Source organism: Falco peregrinus, chromosome 1, assembly GCF_023634155.1.
Source record: "Falco peregrinus isolate bFalPer1 chromosome 1, bFalPer1.pri, whole genome shotgun sequence".
In the NCBI taxonomy this organism is placed as follows: Eukaryota; Metazoa; Chordata; class Aves; order Falconiformes; family Falconidae; genus Falco; species Falco peregrinus.
In genome coordinates this window covers 75,912,028-75,936,055 of record NC_073721.1, presented here as the reverse complement: position 1 = coordinate 75,936,055, position 24,028 = coordinate 75,912,028, and the positions used below count along the sequence as shown (strand labels likewise).

Genomic DNA, 24,028 nt, shown 5'->3' with positions numbered 1-24,028 from the left:
TCTATCTATCTTTACATATTTAAATGCAGCCTTTAGCATATATATTATTAACATCAAAATCCCCTACCTTAAAATTGTTTTGGTTGGGGAGCTTGTTAGACAGTACTTTAAATTTTAATACTGATTCTGGAGGAGAGAAAATGCATTGCATTACTCTTGAGACACTTTAAGTCTCAGACAACACCAACCAGGAAACCCAGAAAAGCTAAGGCACACAATACAGCTTATTCTTTTAACAAGCAGTGAACCTGAAGCCACTTTGACCTGAAAACCCTTATTGAAGAACAATTGCTCAGTGTGCTTTTAGTGCACAATGAATTTATATATCTTCACTTGATTCACCTTGGCCTTCTTGTTCATTTGGGAATGCATAAGAGGATGCAAAAAGAGAATTCACAAAAAAGGAATTTTAATACAAGCGTGGTCCCTTCAAAGAAGGTAAAAAACAAAAGAATTAACCAACCATATCAAACAGATGATTTGAGAATAAAAAAGGATAACTTTCTGTAGACTGTACTTGATTTCAGAAAAGGCACCTTTGGTTGAGAGATTGATTTCTACAAAATTAAATGAAGGTACCATTAACTTCCAAAATGCTGACATTGTTTTGATGGTTAGGAGGTGCATATCACCCTTTAGAATCAAAAAGAAAATTCTAACATAAATTTAAGCAATTTGCTACAGTACAAGACAGAAAAAACCCCCCTATTTTAAAATGGCTTTTGTAATGCAGTATTATTTATGTATACTTGTTTAAAATAAAAGCAGATGCTGGAAGACATACAATCATGCTTGGAATAAATCAAAACACATTCTTCTAGGCTAACATACTCACGTTATCAGTGAAAACTACTCCAAGCTTCCAAATGTGGTACTTTGTATCAATGGAACTTAACCTAGGAAACACAGAATTTTTGAAATGCATCAATGTCAAAATTAGGTATTGAATTCTGTAAGTCTAAATAACAAACTAGGTGTGGCACTTCACATTTGTTTGCTGAAGGTGGTGATATACATTAGCTGTTTATATTTTGAGTGATGGAGATGATTCATTTTTCAGAGAGTATTCATTAACTTTGAGGACCCATGCACAGTTTCTAAACCATTGAAACTGGTGGAACAATTTCAGTAGGAGTGATACTGATATATTCCAGACTTACAAAAATGAAAACGTGCATTTAAAAGTGATAAAATGTGGAACCCAAATTGTTTGAATTAAAGAAATAGATGTCCTGGTTGGTGTACAGTGTTGCCAAAATTACCACCAGAAAAGGTAATGCCTTCTGCAAGATTCTAAATTAGCCATTAGATGGCATGCAAATGGAAATCCTTATTCTTGTGTGCCTCAGGTATCAAGGAAACCACTCTTGTAGGAGCGTAGATCGTTTGGGACTTTTCCTGTCATCGTCACTGATGGATTAAGTCAGGAAATCATCTCTGAATTTTTTATAGATACCTGGCACCTAGATATTTATTATGCTTTTTCAGTCTTTTGGTTTGTAAACTAGCTCTGTTGTCTCACCTAAAGAACTTTTAAATGCTGCATTGATTATTGTTTAAAATAAGATAGTGCCTAACTGTATCACTCGACATCAACTTGATTTTTTTCTTGCTTTTGTAACACAAGTATGTTTTAGAACAAACAAAAAGCTTTTTAATTTTACTTCCACACTAGGAAGACTTCTCCATTTGAATTTTCCATATAGAAGAAAACATTACTACAATTTCAATATAGAATCTGGTTTTGTCTTTGACAGTGAAGTTATGCCAAAACATAATTTGTCTGTGAAGTTCAGAAGTCATACCATGATACAAGAGATGCCTCTTCTGGTTCGCTCTCTTCCACTGGACTAAAATCGAGGGCACTTTTGTCCAAACCCAACAGTTCTGCTATGCGCTCTGCTCCATATAAGTCTCCATACTTGTTAATAACCTGAAAATGGAAGAAGCTTTTGTTCAGAGAAAGACCTCTGTGACATTCATTCTACTTTCAGCCAGTAGTTGTCAGAAATTTAAAAAACAACAAAACCCAACCCCCCCAAAAAAGTCTTTCACTATTAACACTACTAGAACAGTCAGAACGCCCAGGAAGCCAGGCAGGGGGAGCATAAAAAAGAAAATAGAAGCATTAAAGGCTATTATCTGAAAGCTTATGTATAATTTGCCATCATTTAAGTTGGCATGTTTTTCTTTTTTTAGGGGGATGAGGGGGCTTTGTATCCTAAAGATGACAATGACTGTAAATTAGACCTGCAGGGCTGATTGACAGCACAAAGTTATTTCGAATGCCTGAGTCTAGGAAGTAAACCACAGCCTTCTGTCTTCCTCCCTCCTCCCGCCTACACTGCAGCTGCCTGTTCACCGAGACACTTACCACAACAATGACTTCCATAAAAGAAGTTTCAATTCTGAACTGTTTGTATATTCTTGTGTACAGAAATATGTATTACACGTAGATACCCAAATTAACTGAAGAACAGATTATTGCTATGACTAACATAATAGAAATATAAAAAGCCTACCTTCCGTTTTACAAATTTGTCCCAGTAATTGTTAGGAAAGGACCTACATAGATAAGGCAAAGATATTTCAAGTTATTTAACTTGTTAGTAGAAAGAAAAAAAAACCACCCCCCAAAAAGAAAACACCATGTTCCTTGAGCACTGCAGATTCTGGTACAATTTTATTCACTCACACACTGAACTTTGAATTATGACAACAGTTTCTTTTCATGTTATTAATCATTTGCTGCAATATCATCTTCCCCCCCCCCCCCCCCTTTTCTTTTCACGTCCACAAACATGACTGGCTACAAAAGGACAGCAGGCTAGATATTATCACCTAATGACCCTAACAACTCAATAATAGCAGGGTAGTTACTGTAATATCATTCATCTCCTAAATATTGTATTGCTCCTAACTATAAAATCAATATGGACAATGAACTTCAGAGGAAAACAGGAGTCTTGTAGCATAAATAATTTCTAAGTTCACTGGATTACATTTCAAATAGAGACTGAACTCTTGGGAACGAGTGCACAGTTTGCCAAATATAATTTTTTTAAAAAAATACAATAATAATAAAATAAAATAATAATAATACCACCAGAAAATTGCAAAGATAATTCAACAAAAACAGAGGTTAGTGGTAGTCTTGTCCTCAGGTGTGTAATATTGTTGTTACTAGATCTGAAAGCCCAGAACAAGGTAAATAATTCTAAAGCTGCAAGACAGTTCCACTAAAAAGCATTTTGCATCATCTGTCTCTGAGCAGTAGATCTTAAATATTGAAGAGGTCTCAAGGTATCTTTTATAGAAATTTCCCTGCTTTTCTTGAGAGTTGTGAGCAACCATGATATTTTATTAAGCAGCTGGTTTTATCCAGGGGAGATCTTAGAACAGACACTAGGAAATACATCAGCTTTGACCTGCAAGAAAAAAAAAAAAGTGTTCTCTCTTATCAGTGATGTTTCCCTGATCTTCAACTTGATCATATGAAATATGGTTCTTGAACTGTCTTATAAACAGCAGTGCCCAGGAATTCCTGGTTCTGATGGTCTTACTGTATATTATATCAGTTTTGAAGAATGCCAATTAGCAGGAAACACTACAAAATTTAAGGTTTTTCTCTCCCCATTTCCTGGATGTAACATGGAGTTGAGCAAATACACAGGAAGGTAAAAAAGAAAAAGAACTGCTTGAACTACAGGACAGTATTGGTAAAATAAAGCAAATGTTAACATCAGAAGAATGAGATTCCAGAACACTGTTCTCCTGGAATATGAGGCAAACTTTCCAACTACTATTAAGTAAGTGCTTGACTTTTTGATTTTTCTGAATGAAATTACTCCAGATAAAAGCAAATAGTTCCAGTAACTCAGCTGGTACATACTGGTCCAATGCTGTGTATTATTTCTTTCCTGGATTTCTCAGACTTTTAAGCAAAGTATGTCTCTAATGTAGCCAGTTTGTGTCTATCTCTTTTACTACAAACATCTAATGGTGCTACATTTATCAGGGTACCTCTTTTGCCTTTTCAATTACTTCCCCCCACCCCTCCCCCCCACTTATAGAAAGCACTTCAGTATATAAACAGCGCTGGATATCCTCCAGCGGTGGTTATACTGATGGTACAATACCTGCACTAAACCTCAAAAGTCAGTTCACATCAGAGGGAAGGAGCAGTCTGCTTAAATTAGCTTTAATCTTTTATTCAACCTCAGTAGATAGTGCAACATGCTGAGAACAGGCTGTACAGCATGTCATATGGGAAAAGCTAACAATGTATCTCATTAATTCATGCTTGTTTTTGCTGACCATAAACTTACTTGATATCTAGATAGCTTACTATCTGCTACGAACAGTTAAAGAAACAGGTTGGAAATCAAACAAGGTCTCCAGTTTCCCAGTTACCCTCTCTTCTAACTTCAACAAGTTGCTAGTCTGTATTTCTTACTGAAATTAAGGAAAATCCTTAGATTTCAAGTGTAGGAAAAAAAGCATTCAAGAATTTCCAATATTTTAGACATTCTAGTTTCAATGAAAATTACTAAGGGTACTATTTATAACGTACAAAAATTGAGTATCACTGATAAGATAGAAATTTGAGTATTTTGCAGCATATTGTTACTCTGATGCATTTAGTTGATTACTTTTTCTGTCTTGTTTTTATCAAATACTTATTTACACCTGCATACTAGCCACAATTACTTTGTGGCTTTGTAATGATACCATTAGGGAAAGACAGGAATCTAAGCCTAGGCATACTAGTACCAAAACGTGATTCTAGTAGTTTTGAAAGAGTAAATTCTGAAAAATACCCTGTAGACAAACCATTTTTTTCAAGAGAGGAGAGTTGATTTGCTGTATTTCTTAGTGTCACTCTTACAGACTGCCACAGCCTACTGATGTTTTTTTCTGTTTCTTGCCTACACTTGTGTCATTCACTCACAGAACAGCAGGTGAGTCCCCTAGAATCAGTGTATGACTCCTGCAGTTTTTGCTAATGCATACGACCTGACAGCAATTCTTGTCAGATTTACTCAAATTCTGGGATTGCTATTTTACACTGGGTTTGCTTCTCTTGTCATACACAAATTTTGTTAGGAGTGGGATAGAAAAGCAGGAGAATACTGCTATACAATATGAATGTGAAACAGAGTCACTGAAAAGGATGGAAGTTATCTTTCTAAAACTTTCTCAATAGTGACTAATATGTGAAATGTCTTGGAGAGAGCTTGTGAGGTAACACGCACAATCCTTGCAAAGCCTAGAAAAACAAAAAGGAGGTGGAATATACATGTTACGATCGTTTTTAGAAAATAGATTATACAGGATTTCACATTAGAATCTAATACTGTAGCATCCAACATAAGGTGAAAAATGCCTTTGTTTTAGACAAACTAGGTGGCAGGTGGGCAGGGAAGGCTCTAGATCAGTGGCTTAATGAACTATAATATTTATGAACAGTTTACATATAATCATTTAATTTTACATACGGAGTATTTATAACCAGGCGATCCCATTGTCCTTTAATATCATCTTCAGATGGCTGTTCAGTTATGTATAGCCCGTCAAATTCTAGCTTTCTAGCTACCTCCTTTTCTCTCTTGAATACAACCAGAGGGACCTATGAAAATGACCATGGACATCTTTGTGATAGTTTATATATTTTTAGAAACCATGATATCCACCTGCAGTGTTAAGTGCTCTTTATAATATATAAGACCAATCATCACACTAGCACCACCCCCAAGCAGATCAATGCCTAGCCAATGTCAGCAATGACCTCCCTGGAAGTCAAGCCCTGCCCCCTCCCTGCCCCAGTTTTTATTGCTGAGCATGACATTAAACGGTATGGAATATCCCTTTGGTCTGTTCAGGTCAGCTGTCATAGCCATGCCCCCTCCCAACGTACTCTCTGGGAGATGCAGAGTAGGCAGAGCAAAGAAAAAGCCTCCACACTTTGCAAGAACTGTTCAGCAATAACCAAAAGTGGGTGTATACCAATACCATTATAACCACAAATCCAAAACACACACAAAGAAGAATGTTAACTCCATCTCTGCAAGAGGAAACATGAGGAAAACATCTACATATTGAATAGTGAGAATTTGTAAGCAACTAGGTACAAATAGGTATTTCAGTATTGCCTCCAAAAATCACTCTGGGACATAGCTGATGTTCGTTAACAAGTAATAGATTAGTAATAAGATGCAGAACTTGCCTTTAGGCAATAGTATCCAATCACACAGACAAAGGAGATGATAGTATGAATAACTGCCAGTGCTCTGAGAGCAGGTGCCATGTAACCTGTGCCTTCTTCTAAAACAAAAAATACCATGCCCTCCTCCTCTTCCTCTTCATCAAAAGAGTTCCAGAGATTAGAGTCGTCTTCTGCTTCATCAAGTGGCTCTTCTGTCACCTAAGAAAATGCAAGCACACTGAAAACACACAATAAACTTAAAAGCTTTTTCTTTACTATAATGACAAATGACAAAGCCTGCTCATGGGAAGATGATACAGCATTAGCTTTGAACAGTAATGTCCTTTTTCACAGCAGAAGTCTCCACATCATCTCATGTCACTGAAGAGGGAATCTAGAAAAAGCAAGTGCACGCATATGACAATTTACAAGTATCTCCTTTAACAGTGCCATAACAAAACCAAAACAAACAATGAAGAAGTTATGCAGAAATGATTTCTTGGAAGATCCAAGCAATGACAGGGTTATCTAATAATATGCCTGAATTTAGGGTTTGTTTTGTAATCTATGTTGTTCCTGATTACTAGAGTCTAGAAAGAAACAATATTCTTAAGATACCAACTTGTACCTTGTCCATAAATTTTTTTTCATGACTTAGTTTACAGCTTACAAATTAATACAGTATTTAATCAGTATTTCAGAAATACCCCAAGCCATAAAGCTGACACACTACCCTAAATTCTTCCAGTGACTTTAAAATAAAAGCCATAAATGCCCTTCTTTTGACAACTTCATCTGAAAGGTGAAGTCCTGTTCAGTCTCCCTGAACAGTCTCCTGTGTGGCTCCCACTGACCTTTTCCTATCTATGACAGATGGACTTGTACTGATAAACACAAACTTGGCTGATGCACAAGACTCAATGAAAAGCAGAAGAGAGAGGGGAGAAAAGGACTGGCATACACAAATACGTATTGCATATACCTTTGAAGTCTGTCTTCTCTAACCATATGGGATGGAAAGAAAGAGGCAAGAAGGGAGCCTTAAATAGTCCTGATGGTGTTTCTCCTGGAATGGTGCACATACATTCTACCCAGTTTTCAAGAGCCTTTTGTATCTTTACCTGCCCTGTCTCCAAGACTATAACTGTGTTGTAGGTGTTGCTTTTCAAGATACCTGAAATCAGGATTTAGTTACTTCTAGACTGAATGTTCAGCCAGCTGCTTTTGTCTTCTATGAAGTTTTTGTTTGCAAAAAACAAAACTAGAAAATGTACTACTGGAAAACACAAGATTCATCAGCTTATTGCAGCTTGCACCCTATATCTAGAAGGAGAAAATCAAAAGGGCTGGATTCCAGGATAAAGATAAATAAGGACTTTTCTTATGGACTTCAAATCTGTAAGGAAAGGAAAACAAATCAGGCTTGTATGGATGGGAGTTCTCATCAGTGAATTCTACCTTTCACGGATAGAGGTTGTGAAGATTCAGGAGTAAGATTAGTGAAGGCTGCTCAAGATGTTCTACTTTGTTATACACCAGAACCTGAAACAACTCATTAGATGCAGGTAAAATCTTAAGATTAAGTTTAAAGTATGGATGTATAACCTTGATACAAAAAAAAGAACTCTAGCCTACTGTGAAAAGGCTTCTCTTGCTTGTTTTTCTTCTGCCTGCTCATATGAATCACTAAAAGTCCTAATCCCAGTATAGAAATACCTTCATCACAACAGCCACTAACAACCATATTGGCAATGACAACAAAGAAAATGGAGCAAAAAAGTATGAAAACTGAATTAACACTCTTACGTGAAAGCATAGAATGGGAAGAAATATGCATTTGATGTTCATTGGGGATTACTAAATTCATGAAAAGATACAAAAAAAGAAATCAAATAAAGCAAGCACACATGCCCAAAATGCCAAACCCCAGACCTCAAGGGCATTAAAAAACCCCAACCAAACAACAAAATAAGTACAACTAAAACATACGAGCTCATCTAGTTAAATTGAGACATTAATCTAATTCTGAAATTACGTATAATTTTTTTCCCAGTCAAAATTGAATGTAGTTAGTAGGGTACTTTAGAAAAAGAAGAAATACAATAATTGAGAATAATCGGATGAACTTAAGTCTCTGAGTATCTTTAAAACAAATGAGAGACAAAAAAGCAACAGTTTTGACATTCGAGTTTAGTCAGAGATATTTGCCATGACGAGATTAACAATCCAAACAATAACAGAATAACCTGAGTAAATGAAAAAATGTCTGGAAACAAAAGCTGAACTATAAAGCATGAATGAAACAAATGTTTTTTCATTCAGCCTGAGTAAAATAAAAACAGAATAGGTTTAATATCCAAATTTTAGTAACAAATTCTAAAATACTATTTTAACTACTTCATATCTAAATGCTTTAATTCATGTTTGAAGGGCTTGTAATATACAGGCTTTATTAAACAACCCTTGCAACCATCATCAACTATTCCTCTGAAAATAACAAAAAATATTTAAAGAACAATGCATAATCTTACCTTGTAAAATAGAAGAATAAAGTTGATGGCAAATGCAACAAATAGAGCAAGAAACCTTAAGTTATAAAAATTTCTTGCCAAGTAATGCTGAAAGTAAAAAAAAATACATATATAAGAAAAAGTTAGAGGTGGCTTGTAGCTAATATCAAGGTAAGAATAGTAGCCAGCAAATTTTCTAAGTAAATACATAATTGTGTTGCCTTCATATTTATAATAAGCATAGGCATTTCTTGGCATCCTATTCCCCCATTTCATGATAAGCGGGATTAGAAATGATGGGCTTAAAATTGCAACAGGGAAGGCTGAAACAGAATATTAAGAAAAACTTTCTAGAAGGAATTCTGGAAAAGAAATGCTCGAATAGTGGAATAAACTGCTTTGGAAATAAACTGTTTCCGAGAGTTCATAACTTGCTATTTTTAAGAACAAAGAAAAATATTACATACAATAGAATTGCAGGTTCTAGAATTTAGATTATGGAAGATAGGGAGCTCCTAACAAGGAATTCAAGTGGTTATTTTCTGTCCTCTTAGACCAAACCAGGAGAAATTACAAACACAAAACACTATTTATATGACTCTGAAGTATTATAAAAATCACAAAAGACTGAATACAGCTAGTCATTTGAAAACTCATGCCAGTATTCCTTTTATGATGACATTTCTCCCTTCAATATCAAGTGTTCTATATTACATAAATAAAAAATTAGTGACTAAAAGAATTTATGAAAAACTTACAAGCATTTTTGTTTGATAAATTTCCAAAGCTTTGAAGAAGTTAGCCATAACAGCCTCTGGTTTCTCAATTTTTTGTCCATGCCTTCGCTTCTTTTTCTTCATTTTTCCCTCTTCTAGCTGCTCAGATTGTACTTCCTTTGCTTTATCTTGTTTCTCACCATCTTCCATGCTAGAAGAAAGGTTATCTAAACAAAAATACCTACCCAAACTTCTGTATTGTAAATGCATTAATTTAAAAGGAATTCTAATTCAGAAAGTTTGGCTTTGAAAGTTAGTTTTGACACGGGGAGAAAAATAACTGTAAGTAGACTTGAGGTAAACAGTAAACCCAGAGTGAAAAAAGTGACCTTAGTTTCAAATGTTATGTGAGAATAGGGTTGTTGAAGGGACATCAAAAGGATAAAAAGCAAAAAAAAAACAGGCAGAAGTTACTGCACCAAGCGTGAAGTTGATAGTTTGCCAAAACCAGTGATGTACATATATACTCAATACAGGCAAAATAATTTTAAGAGTTTACATGTACTTACTTAAGCCTGGGGTTGAAGAAGAGAAATAAAGCTTTTGGGATTTGGTACACAGTACCATTCTTGAATAACAGTATGATAAAATGAATTCATTTTTGTCAAGGCAATCACTGTGGTTACAGGGATGAATAAGTGATAACAAGGAAGTTTGCTTCAGAGGGTCGCAACTTACAACATATGTAGAAGGTGACAAATCATTCCTTCTGCACCCCTGAACTGCCATTATGAAAATTAAGTATCAAGACTGTATGTAGTAATAGGGGAATCTAGTTACTAAACTAAAAAAGAAAAGCTGAATTTGCATATATGTAAAAGAATGTTCAGGCACTGAGATGGCTGAAAGCTTTAGGTATGAGGATAAAGAAACGCAGTATGTGGTTCACTGTCACACTACTACTGCAGTAGGAATCATATGATGGGCGTCTAAGAATGTGTTTATCTTCTACATAAAAAATGTCCAAGTGTCAGCCTCAGAAACGTAAGCCATTTGAACTCAAATTTTTAAACTGAGGGCAGTTTGAATATGCTGCTAAAGTACTTGAGAGGAGAATTACGCGTGGTAGACAAAAGACAACAGGGAATAGGGAAAATAAGTCCAATAAAATAATATAGGTAGAAAGAGCTCATTTTCATGGAAAATAAAAGGTGAAAAATCCTAAAATAAAAAAAGACTGGCACGGGAGATTTTGGGCAAACTCCTGGGTATGTGTAAATTGCCTCTGAAGCACTGGTGATATGCTAACTAGTGTCAAAATCAGAGGACCAAAATCAGTCAACAAAGAAAAAAGCCCAGCAGTGACAAGATTTAGCAAAATTTTTAAGAGGCCATTTGACTAATCACTATGTTAACCAACTAAATAGTAACATGTATATATAATGTATATAACATGTATATAATAATAAACGCTGAAACATGGTCTAGATAGAACAACAATTTCTGAAACTGCTTATTTTGGAGTCACTGTCTTCATACTGAGTAACACTCATCAACAGGTTCTTTGGATACATGGTACCAATAAAACCCCCATATATTTTTAATTACCAGAAGTGCTCTAAACAATGAAAATAACATGCTTAACATCCCTGCAGGGATTGTAAAGAGAGAGAAATCATATTGAAACAATTCTGTGGCAATTAAATGCAAGAAGGGGACTTTTTAACTGAAGAAATATGTTAGATACAGCCTGTAAGGTAACAGATAGTAAAAGAAAATATATTGAACCATCATAGCGTTGATGGCATACTTTAATCAGGTAAGATACCCCAGCCCCCCCAAAAACCACATTTAAATGCACACATGTGTAAGCGTATGTATGTGTACACATTCTTGTCCATGTAAGACATACATATATACATGTATGCACACATATACACATATAAACATATATATCTACAGATGGGGGAAAAAAGGATGCTTTTCAGACAAGCTATGGAAAGTGTATCTGATCCTAAAATATTGCCCTCAGTGGCACACTGAAAAAACATCAACTTTGGCAGATAAGAGGAGAAAGATTGATGAGGCTAAAGTAAACATTTTAAACATGAAGAAAAATAGAAAAGAAAGAGAAAAATGATGTATAGCTTTTGAATATGTAAGAATAGGTAGGAGATCTTTTGTGTATGTCTACAAATATTTTAAGAGCATTCATCAGGCTGCAAGCCTACAATGTGGCTGCAGGTCCAGAAAGACAGCATACCTCTTAAAAGCAGCATACTGTTAAAGCATGATAAGCATTTTAGAAGTTATTTATAAGGCAGTCGTATGTAGGATGAATGGACAAAGGAATATATCTTCTGTCACGTTTGCAAATTGAGAACAGATAAAACAGCAATAATAAAATTGCTGGGTTAGTCAAATCTTGTGTTTCGTTGATTGACTGTTGTTGCCTGAAAATTACAGTGGGTAGGTAGGGAAAGTGTAAATAGCAGTAACGACAAGTTGCAGAGTTTTTTTCAAAACTGATGCTCATTTGTAAAAGTAGTTATGGGAATTTGTAAAAAGATAATACCCACAGATTTATATATGCAGAATTGTCAAGGGCCACAAAAATCATATTGACATTACGTTGCCCACTGAGATTGTTTGCCACCTCCTAGGGACTGCATTGCTCTTCAAAATACCGATGAGACACAGCGTACATAAAGTGCTTTGCATACTGAGCATTGCTTGGATTCTTTCTGGCCAATTATCTAGCAATAGAAAGTAGCAAGGAATTAAACGGGAACCATGTAAAAATAACTTACTCTGCCTTCTCAGCTTCGGCTTTTCTTTCTGTTTCAGCTTCTTTTGCAATTTCAGATATCTGCAAAAAGGATTTTAACTCTCAAAATGGATCTATTCAAATAAAATTTTGGTAACATTAGTTACTGCTTTCTGAGAAACAAATAACATAATTACCACAGTGTATTTTTTATACCACTTTGCACTTTTAAAGTGTTAGATTTTTTAAAATAGACAGCTCAGACTAGATTTCAGCAGTGAAAACTGCATAAATTCTTCTGCTAGCCTTTGTCAGTATAATGTTATCAACACATTAATTAGCCCAGCTACCTAAAAAAACTTAAGTAATTATACATCAGACAGATAATGTGACCAGTTGAGGATGAAGGTAACTACATCCAGTTCATACCCTAATACAAAAGTCACTCACAAAGACTCAGTGCAGTTACTGATTATGTGGAAAATGAGCATCAGTTTGCCTCATGCTAAATATGAAACGAGGAATAATATACCAATAATAGCATCAAAAATCTGAAAAAGTTCTATGTAATTATCAGATATTATAAAACCCAATTACTTTGTCAAGATCAACTGATGCAATTGAAAACAGGCAAATATTTAAATAACTTTTACTTATGCAAAGTTTTCTTCAAACTATTTATTGTAGGTGGGTTGATGGTTCATTAAACCTCCACTGGCATACCTCACAACCATCTAAGTATGTGTTTACAGCATTCCCTTGAGGTAAGGAAGAAAGAATATACAATTTTACAGATGGCTAACTGCAGCAAAAAAGCAAGCGCTGGGATTTCAAACACCTTTAGGCTCAGTGTTGCAAGACCAAATTAAATTCTTTTCAAATGCAGTTTCAGTATCTAAACTTCACTGGAAATCAGAGATGCAGGCTCTGAAGTCCTAGATTCACAAAGGAATCTATAGTGCATAAATTTGTTACCATTCACTTTTGCAAAATCCTGTGTTAGCTCTTTACCCTCTTCTGTATTCTCTCAAGTACTTCAGACCCAAATTGTCTGTCAATGTATTCTCCTACCTTTCTGGTGAATATTTACAGGTATCTAAATTTTCCCCTAATACTCACCTGGATGCCTCTCTCTCACACATAAGTAGTGAAAGAATTTATGAAAGAATTTACTAAATTGATCTTGTCTTACTTATCTCACCTCTTATCTGTGGAACCTCATCTAGTACAGGTGATGGAAGGAGCTTCATCTAGTACACATGATGGAAGCTTGTGTAACTCTTCCACAAAAAGCTTCCCCTAAGAGCTCAAGCTGGTGGAGAGTAATTCAGAGATCATTTGTTCTCTGCCTAGTTCTTCTAAGGGGTAGGGTGGGGGAAGAAAGAGTAAATCCCCACCCTCTCCATCCCTCTATCATAAGTTTCAGTTGTGTCCTTTCCAGGCTGATGAGCCTTAACCTACTTAATTCCATATGCAAAATTTGTTCTATATTGAGTTTTGATAGTAACTTCCTGAAGGGAATTTTTGTTTCTTGCATTGTTATTTCTGCTTTGAGCTCTACTGAATAGTTATATCCAGTGCTCTAACTGGTTTACTTGAGCCATTCATATAAATAATGTGAATATTAATTTATGTAATATAGAATTAAGCACTATTTTAGCAAATTTCACTAGATATCATATTAAAGGTAAAAGATGGATAAATTGCATAGCTGACCTTACAGTAATGACTCAAAGTATCTACATTCTTATCAATAGTTACAAATTTGAGAAATTTATAAATCAAAGTGAAGCAAGGAAAATTCTAAAATATTTACACATATCTGCTCAGATCCTTAAATTAAAATAGAACTTTTAAATGCCAACCATAATACATTTATGCTTATGCTAAATGAGACAGGATTTTAAAAGACTGTCATTTTAAAGTATGCACATAAAAATGAATTAATAAATAAAATAAATAAAAGGAAAAATATAATTTCATCTAGGCAATAAACAAATCTTGGAGAAAAACATTGAATGAAGAGGAAATAATGAATTAAGAAGATGTACAATGGAGGTTTATCTTGAAAGTATCTGGAAAACATACCATAAAGATGTGGATTAATGAGGAGAGGAAAGATGTATTTGAATAACAAGCAGAAACAGATCTGAAGTGTAGAGTGAAACGTAACGCCTTCCAAATATGACAAATACATTTGGATTTTGACATTTAGTTCCATCAATTTTTAAACAGAATGATAAATCATATTTCACTGAGCTGAGTGGAACAATGTATCATTCATAAAACAGTATAAAAGTAAAGAATGATTATATGATAACCTTTAAAGTACAAATAAATTCAGGCAAAATTATTTCAAACAATAGGAAAAAAACTTATTTTATTGTATGTGATCAGTAAAGCATGTAGAATAAAGACTACAATGCTAAGGCTTTATTATGGAGAAGGTAGATTGTAAAAGTAATTGAAATACACTGTGAAAAAATGGGGTATGCAGAATAAACAGGACTGTAAACCATTTAAAGCAAGAACTGTGCCTAGAAAGCTGCTAGCAATTTTTGTTTTTAATTAAAGTCCAAATGAACAATAACAACAATTTACTGCAGAGAAATCTAAACACACTGGGCTGAATTTTTCTACCACATAAACTCTCCTGTTTGTTTTAAGAGATTAAAATGTATGTTCTCATCGAGAACATTTATTAATCAGGTAACTGGCAAATAAGTCAATTACTAATAGAAAATTCAATAATATATTTGTACTGTAATACTATTATTTTCTGCAAAGAAATACAAATTCTCTTTAACATACCTGTAATCCTTTTTTCTTACGAACTGTGTTTTCCAAAGATGACTGGATATCAGTGCCAAGGATTTCTGCAATATCTCCAAGTCCAGCATCATGACCATGCTTTGAGCCACCTTCTTTCTTTGTATGAATGCCAAAAATGTCTGAGATTATGTCAGTTTCTCCCTTTTCACCCTTCACAAACTGCACAAGTTCAGCTCTGATGCCATGCTCAGCACCTTCAGCTTTTTCTGCTTCCATAACATCATCATGGATTCCAAACTGCGTTGGGTCAGGCATGTCCCCTAATATTTTAGTAACTTTAATGTTTTTGGCTCCTTCAACCAGGCCACCCCCAAATACAGTACTCCAAAGAATCTGGAAAATTCCCCACACTATAGTAAAGAACAGCTGGAACATTCCTACAAATAGGAACCAGAAAAAGGAGAAAAACACTTTCACCATCTCTTTTACTGTCATCTTTCTAATTTTCCTGTATTGTTTCCTTAGGTTCTTCACAGTGACCATTTTAAAAAAGTTGGCAACATTCTTCTTCACTGCAACACAGGCCATTGCAAAAGCCGAAGCAGATTCCAGGGACTTTTCTTCTTCATCATCTCCAATATCCACTATGTAAGAAGGCTCTGCCTCTTCCTCTTCCTCAGGCCTCTCAGATGAATCTGTTTCAGAGATCTGAGATGCTAACTGCATTTCAAATATCGTGTCTTCACAGAAATTCACAAAGAGTTCCATTTTTTCTTGCTCTCCACCTTCATTTACAACATCAAATATGAACTGCCTTTTGGATTCCTTCACCTGTGGCTTCTCCCACTGCGTTCTACTGGATTCACTGATTTCAAAGTAAACTCTTTCTATTTTCTTGGCTCCACCCATTATTTCAATGCGGCCAAGGTATGGTTCAAAGTAATTAAGCACACTTTCTGCAGGTTCAAGTAAGCTCTGAAGGCGTGAATCATTAGGCATGTGCTCTGAAAGGTTTGTTAGCAATACTGCTACATTAAATCCAATGTCTTTGGCAGGTTCGTGGAATCTTTCCACAAAATCAACATAGTTAAACATATCGTTTTCATCAGCTTCTGCACAGGACAACAGGAATTCAATCTCTGACTGTATGTACTGTTTTTGAGCCTCCATTGATTTCTGAAATTCCTTCTTAGAAATGATGCCTTTACCATCTGGGTCATGCTCTTTGAAAGCATCTGAGTTAGTCAGATCTTTTAACTTGAGGAACATATCAAAGAACTTCAAAATCATTTCTACATTGCTAGATGATTCTACAAGCGTGTCTACCATTTGTTTTCCAATAGTTCCATTTACAATGTTACCTAGGTAGTGTGATAAAACAGGAAGTTATCTGGCATTGCCACATTATAAATAAATACATTACACATTTATGCTGAGAACAGAGCAAAAATGTTCTTAAAGCTTTGTAATTTTTCTTTCAACATGCTTTTCTATGAAAAAAATAAATTCTTTTCTGTTTTTCTCTTCTTCATGACTGTGTATATTCCAGAATAATTGTTAAATAAATACGAAATAGTTTTTTTCCTGGCATTAGATAAAGGCAATTAAAAACAATTTAGAAAGCTTAACATAATTATTGTACTTTACATTATCAAGCTGAGATAATCATATTTGACCATAAAGAAAAACAGGTCCAACCTTCAAGCAGTGACAAAAGCATCACTACCATATCCTTTAGCAGATCTAGCAGTTCTTTAAGCAATTCAATCTGAGCAGAGTCCTGAAAAAAAATGGAGTATAAGGTTGTTTTTAATTTGTATTTATCTGGAAAACTAAATAAATTGGGAAGAAAAACAGTATTCAGGGTGGTCATCTAAATGCAGCACATTTCATTGTCATTTTATTATGATTACTATCGGAAGTCTTCTATAATACAAGGGTAACTTGCTACAGCTGAATATTAATACCATAAAGTAAAGATAAGCTATAATGAAGTATTAAGAAGTATCAAAGTGCAAATAAGGGACAACAGTAACTCACAAAATTGGTTACTCCACAGATCTGGCAGTATTGATCTCAGAAAGAAACCATCCTTTCTCATCTCACAGGGAATATTTAATGGCATAATCCATTACAGCTCAAACAGAACTAGCTTAAACTGTTAGGTTTAACTACAGAACATAGTTAGTCTAACATGGATTTGTGACTAACATTAAGGACCTAAAACCTGTTAAGTATCCTCAAAATTTTTATATACTTCCATAAGGTGGGAAGAAATCTTATGAGTAAGTCAGAGAGTAGCAGAGATGCTGAATAAAAGTGAGGAAATGACTCTGCACTGTTGCATGCAGTGACTAGTAGCTTGAGTGTATGGTACATTAAGCAGAAGTTGCAAAGGAACATAGAAGCCTGAAACTGTGAAGAGGGGTAGGACTCCACAATGCCCTGCAAGTTGACCGACTGTCACATTCCTTCCCCCTTTAAATATTCCCCAACTTTTCTCTTGCCCTACTTAGCTGTAGCATGGGAACCATGCTTTTAATGGTGCTTGCACTCTGACAGATCATCAGGTTTTGGCAACAGGGAGGAAGGGACCAAATTGCCAGCTTCATTATCAGAAAGGTATAATTGAGTCGGAAGCAGTTATGTTGATATTAGAAAAGGTGAGTGTACAGTGATGACTAATGCTAAAAGGAGTGATATGAAGATGCTGGTCTTGAGATCCAGTCTTGGACTTCTACATTACAATAGGCCCATGCACAACCAAATTAATATCAGCACATTAACTGCTCTACAGCTTTCAATATTCACTTGACTGTAATTTAAAAACATATGCAAAGACGGATTACTTGACTACTGAACGTACCTGTGAAAGTTTCATCTGCATATTGGCAAAGACATGAAGAAAGCCAACAACTGCATCCCACAGCCTACTGTGAGCCAGACTCTGTTGATTACCTATGCAAGGGCCCTAAAAAATAAAGAAAACCACAGGTTTTATTTATATAAAATAAAATAAACCAAAATAAGTAAACCAGCTTGTTTTCCTAAGATTACTCTCTGAAAAAACAAAAAAAAGAAACTTCAGGCTTCCATGAAGCTACCTGAGAAAGCTTCACAAGGTCCCTTTGGTATCTAGTGCATAAATACTAGATCATATCATGTTAAATATGCAGCCATCCACATATTTTAGTATTAACTTTACATAGAATCGCTGACCGAGTGTAACTTTACTAAAATAAAGAGAAATAAAGCCAAAGTATTTATAAATTTATTATAGAACATGATCAGGCCATGTAATCATAGAACTTCACTGTTAGTACCTTATGCAAAACATTTTATTTACCTGGATATATTCTGTAAGGGAATTGAATATTTGTTTGGTGACAGCCAAAGCTTTAGAAAAGTTACGTTGTCCTGATTCATCAATGACATCCTTTCCTGAATAGTACCAATAGAAGTCACTGATTGATTCCTAAGAAAAAAACAACATTATATTTTCTAATTTTGGATTCTGTATGCAGTTACTTACTGCTTCCATTTGTATCACCAAAAATTGAATCATCAGTGGATGAAATTTAGTATTTCTGTGTCAGTCTATTTCTCATGACAAGAACTTTTTGCATTTTTATCTAACTATGCTCCCTGCAGAAGCAAACAGTGAAATAAATTAACCACCATCTGGTTTCACACAGATTTCTGAAAGGTTGTCTATTTTAAAAGGAAAGGTGAAACAAATTATATCAGCATTTTTTGTTGTAGGTATCCCTGAAGAGAGGATTTTTACATTTGGTTGCAATAAACTGTGAATTTATAGAAATGAAGGAAAGGCAACTATGTTATACTCCATTTTCCTGTTTCTTCTCACCTGAAGACGCAAGAGATAGTCAACTGTACTAATGATAATATTCACTGTTGTGGTGTTGCCCATCTGAGTACGTAGGTAATTTTGAAAATCTGAAATAAGAAATGATTTGTACTTGGTTAGTGTATAAAGGAATAAAAAATACAAAGTTATTTTCATGGAGACATGGAGAATACATTCTTTTTAAGTACCTTGTTGAGTACAGATGCTTATTTGGTGGAAATTGAGCTACAATAGATTACAATGTAAATACAATTGAAGAGTTATTATCCACATGACTTGCAGTAGGCTTTACTATTAGTGATTGGCATAAAAAATGAAATTAAATTAAGACAAAAATTGAAATAGAATTCTGCAACTCAAATTGTTAGCATGCCAGTTTCCCCTCAGAAAACAAAATTAATTAGAGGGAAAAAAAATTATTAGAATTGGTTCTATTCAACTCTAAGAACAGACTGATCACACATTTTCCCCAAAGTTAAATCAGTTCACTTACCATTGTTATGCCCTTCGCAGAGCAGTTGTAAAAATCTAAATAGATCTCGAGTAAATTCATCATGTTGCAACACTTTTTCACCTTTAAAATATATAAATACAATGATTATGTGACAACCGTTATGAATAAATATGCTAAACACATAATCTTACAATAACCTTTAAAACTGGAATGCTAATAAAACCCAGTATTATAAAAGCATTAAAGCGATTTAAAGAAATAGACTAATAATGAAAAGAAAAACTGAGACAGAAAAAGCAATGCCAAAATATTTAGCACTCCAATGCATCCATGGTTAAAAAAGAAAAAAATAAGGGGGGGGAGAAAAAAAAAAGAAAGCAACAGGATATATATATCTACTAAGTAAATGGTTAGTCACAACTAAAATCATGCCTTAAATATGAATAACACTTCTTTAGTAAGCATCAAACTGTTTATCCAAACTAAACACACAACCTGCTGCAGACCAGAAAGCTAAACCTAAAGATATCTGGGAAGATGCAATGAAAGACTTCTCTCTGTATTTGCAACACATTTTTGCAACAATAGTATCAAAAACTGTAAACCCAAACATACCACGCTCACGAACGATGACTGTGAATCAAAGAAAAATAACAAGAATACAAGATAAGAATATTGGAAATTACAGTGTTTTTCTTAAAAATTATTGCTAAAGATTTTGCAAATATAAAGCATATTCAGAACTCAAAGGCTATAATTACTTGTAGTAAATTTATCAACAGAAACCCTAAGCCATAGTAAATAGTAGTTCTAGTTAAAGAAGGAAGCACATACAATGTTTTAAGTACTACTGGAATCAATTTAATTGTACTTACGAGTTCCTTCTTCAGTAACCATTCCCAGGCCTTCTGCTTTATTTTGTCTCTCAAACGCATTCAAGTCAAGAACACTTATATTGGGAGAAAAAAACCAAACACAAACAAACAAAAAAACACCAGGAAAAAATACTGTAGTACACCACGGAAAATTATTTTCTTCTAGGAAATCTCTGGAGGGCTTCAACAACCGGTTTTGACCCACTGTGACATGCACTGCCTCATATTTTGTTTAACATGAATGTTAAATAACAGAGTTTGGTATCAATAAGGGTCCAGTGCCCATTTCGGAGCAGAAATGAGTCTCAGATCAGGCCTCTTACCTAACTTAGCTAACTTTACTTCCAGTAACATCATTCATGGTTGCATGCATAAATGAAAATTGGAAAAGGAACCTGAAATACTGCTCTTTATATTGACTTAAACCTGCCTACCAATAGGACAGTACTGCAGTTATTTCTCAGTCACACTGTTTGCCACTGAATTATTACTATTATTTCTATTACATTGTACTGTATATATTATGCACTATAATGCTATTCAGAAGACTTACAGAATCTGTTTCCATATTCAGAAGACATACATGGTATTGATTCTTCTCTTCCAAGGTCAAAATATACTGATATCTGAATTTTCTTTTGCTAACTTGGCATAGCCCAGCACATGGAATAGCATTCCAAATATAATTCTACAATTATCTGATATTTTTTTTTCAGTTAAACAGCAGCGCAGTCACATATTCTACTATCTAGTGACATCATTAAAACCAAAAGCAAATTTTAAAACATCATTTTCATTCTCTTTTCAGTGTTCAAGTCATTTTATCAAAAACTTTTTTAATGAAGTCCCGAATGATATGTATACACAACTGGTACTATCATCACTGCAGGTCCTGTTTGAGCAAGTCCTTCCTAAATTGTTTTACATAAATGGAAAAATTACAAGACAGATGTATTTTAATTAGGTTGAAACAACTCAGCCATAATTTCTGCAGTGCAGGCCTCCATTCCTTCCACATTTTCTCCTGCCTTTATATAGCTTCTCCATTTCTAATTCCAAGTCTACTCCTTCAGAACCCATCTGCTGCTTTATAAGGCTGAGAAATGGTGATTGTTTACTGGAGTAATCAGAAACACCAACAGTTTTCCATGATCTATATGGAAGTCTTTTACCTTAACTGATTTGAACTTCTGTTTTATCAGGTGAATGGACTACTGTAGTCTCACCAGCCGCATGCCATCTCTAAAAAACCTGATACATATCCATAGAATTCAGATGCAGAAACAGAGATTATGCAACTCATCAGAGATGTGCAGAAACTGCAAGCCTAGTAAAGCTCCACTGGCATGTCTCTTCTTCAGTGATGGCTCTTCTCCATCCTTAGAACACCCAGACAGAAAACTTGAGGAATCTGGGACTAGTAAAGAAGCTATTACATTTCACTTTTCTGCCTCTCCAAACTAAGCCTTCAAAGGCATACGTACTTTGCTTTTTTTCTCCTTGGGAAGAATACTCTAAAAGATTAACATACTATTCCTCTGATTCACAAAAATTTCCCACAAGAGTTCTACAATCTGTGGCTCCTGTAATTTAAATCTAACAAACCCACCTGCACTGAGCAATAAGCCACCAATCTGAATAAAACTGGAACTGTAATAACATGATTTACGCTTTTACCTGCAGGACTGCATCAAGCCAGAGAGACTTTGAAAAAATCCAGCATCCTTTTTCTCCTTCAGGTAGTCTAGCATTTTCTAGAGGACATTTAAAAAAAAAAATATCTGTATTAAAATTATTTGAATTAACAACTTATTGAATTACCATTTGAAATGCAAATCACTGGCAAGCAATAATACTGTTATTGTACAAAAAATACCTTGCTATTTCTTCACTGTTTAGCTTAAAATTAAAAATAAAATAGAAACATGACAGAACACTAAATACTTAAAACTACTTGCCTCCTTTATAAAAGCATTACCTGTTGAACTATGGTATTCCCACCATTCAGAATAGCAATACCAAGTTTTAGTGTTTCAACAACCATGGGTCCTGGATGACCTGTCAAAACAAGAGTACAGTCATCAAAACTTGCAATTATGATCTATTCAATAAGAGAAGCAGTCTGGAAATTTTACTTAGTATCATTGTAACTGACATTTATTTCGCCTTGTTATATATCCTATATGAGTTGGATATGATATATATATCATAGGTGTAATGATATAATACGCTATATATGTGTATAGCTGTGTATAGCTTTATGTACGATATGTATATCATGTATACTTTTAATACTTCACAGAACATTACCTTTGCTTGCACTAATCATCTGAAGAACCATTTCAGCAGCTCCACGATCATGTAAGCGAGCTTGCTGATAGAGAGTTCTCTGTTTTTCCATTTCTTTCTCCTGGGAACAAAAACGAGAACAGAATACAGACTGGAACTGATTGAGGAAAAATAGGAAGATGAGAAATCTGAAGTTGTTGAAGGCCATCTGCCTCCATAATCCATGGGTTTTTTGATTCCAAAAGTTCAAAACACTTCATCTTTCTTTTAAATGAATAACCTAGTAAACTGGCTCAATACACACTTATTCTTGCATTTATTCTAGTACACTGTTAATCTTGCATTTATTCTAGTGGGCATATTTAAAATACTTGCACATTTGTGGTGGTGCATCTCACCCCACCCCCCCAGCCTGGTCTATGATGTCAGGAATTAGGCCTTTATACATTAGGCCTTAGCCTCTGTGTAGTGAGTTGGGTGGTTAGGCATCCTTTGACCATACTAGCAACTTGCACTGCTGAGGTGGGAAACTGCACTGGCTGTACCAGAAACATCCCTTATCTGAATGACAACACCTTGGAGCATTCCTTATCTGGACAGTAACATCCCTAACAAGTCTAGGAACACTCCTTATTATGACTCAGAGTGGTACAATACCACCATCGATGGAATTTTGAGAAAAATTCCATTAATTATTGACTCGTATTGTGGCCAGGATGGAAAATCAGTGGTGATTAAAGCCAATCATCTCTGAACCTATAAAAAGCAGTCCTAAGTGAGGCCCTCTGAACTCTCCTGGGCCACAGAGGGCTGTGAACAGCATCTCCCTCTGAGCAGGACACCTCTCAGAGCTTGTGAACTCACAAGTTTTTAATACTGGGGGACTGTCACCAAAAAATGATGGCAAGGCCTGGGCTGATTTTCCTGCTTCTTGAGGCTCAGCCCTTTGCCCGTTGAGAAATGCAAAGGTATTTGATGTAACTATTTCACTGAACTCAAGAGGAACTTTTAATAGCTAGACCTATTTGTACATAAGTGTCTATACTTCTATTCTTTGTGTCTGTGTGCATGCGTGGATGAATTGATTTAGTAACTTCATAATTAGTATAAATACTACTATTTTGATTCCATAGTTAAGCCACATTTTTAATTTAAGTATCTCCTGTTTGATTCACTTTGTAAATGATAAATTAGTTGATGAGTAGGTGCTGCTAAAATCCTATGATCAACCTTAAACTGTGAATATTCTTTATATCCTGTAAACATAAACCATTGACCAAGTCTGAGACTAGGATTTGATCTAGATGCACCTAAAATCTATTGAGAGTTTAGAAAGCAAGGGGCTTCATTCTGAACCTTGTGACTCAATGGGAGGGTCTCTCTTACTCTTTTATATTTTTAGTCTCTGTGTAAATAATTTTGGCTTAATTTTAGTCTGATTCTTCTTTGTGTGATTTATCTATGTGGTAAATAATAGAGTGAATCTTGCCATCAAACTTTGTGAAGTCATACTCCCAAAATTTCCTATTAAAACTATTTCACTTATACTTTTGATGGTGATTCTTTAAGCAA

At 34.9% G+C, this 24,028-nt stretch overlaps 1 protein-coding gene across 1 annotated transcript in view; it reads right to left on the bottom strand.

Annotated features, from left to right (window-relative positions):
• RYR3 (ryanodine receptor 3) overlaps window positions 1–24,028 on the bottom strand; it is a 233,209-nt gene that overhangs the window by 7,518 nt on the left and 201,663 nt on the right. The window contains exons 79-97 of the mRNA XM_055811431.1: window positions 22,478–22,577; window positions 22,146–22,225; window positions 21,845–21,921; window positions 20,168–20,241; window positions 19,908–19,925; window positions 19,332–19,412; window positions 18,839–18,927; window positions 18,317–18,445; window positions 17,837–17,941; window positions 16,669–16,750; window positions 15,010–16,331; window positions 12,242–12,300; window positions 9,474–9,642; window positions 8,737–8,823; window positions 6,227–6,424; window positions 5,499–5,629; window positions 2,523–2,565; window positions 1,806–1,933; window positions 836–896 (exon numbers count right to left, since the gene is read on the bottom strand). Coding sequence (XP_055667406.1) covers window positions 836–896; window positions 1,806–1,933; window positions 2,523–2,565; window positions 5,499–5,629; window positions 6,227–6,424; window positions 8,737–8,823; window positions 9,474–9,642; window positions 12,242–12,300; window positions 15,010–16,331; window positions 16,669–16,750; window positions 17,837–17,941; window positions 18,317–18,445; window positions 18,839–18,927; window positions 19,332–19,412; window positions 19,908–19,925; window positions 20,168–20,241; window positions 21,845–21,921; window positions 22,146–22,225; window positions 22,478–22,577 — 3,033 coding nt within the window. The remainder of the gene's footprint in view (window positions 1–835; window positions 897–1,805; window positions 1,934–2,522; window positions 2,566–5,498; window positions 5,630–6,226; window positions 6,425–8,736; window positions 8,824–9,473; window positions 9,643–12,241; window positions 12,301–15,009; window positions 16,332–16,668; window positions 16,751–17,836; window positions 17,942–18,316; window positions 18,446–18,838; window positions 18,928–19,331; window positions 19,413–19,907; window positions 19,926–20,167; window positions 20,242–21,844; window positions 21,922–22,145; window positions 22,226–22,477; window positions 22,578–24,028) is intronic.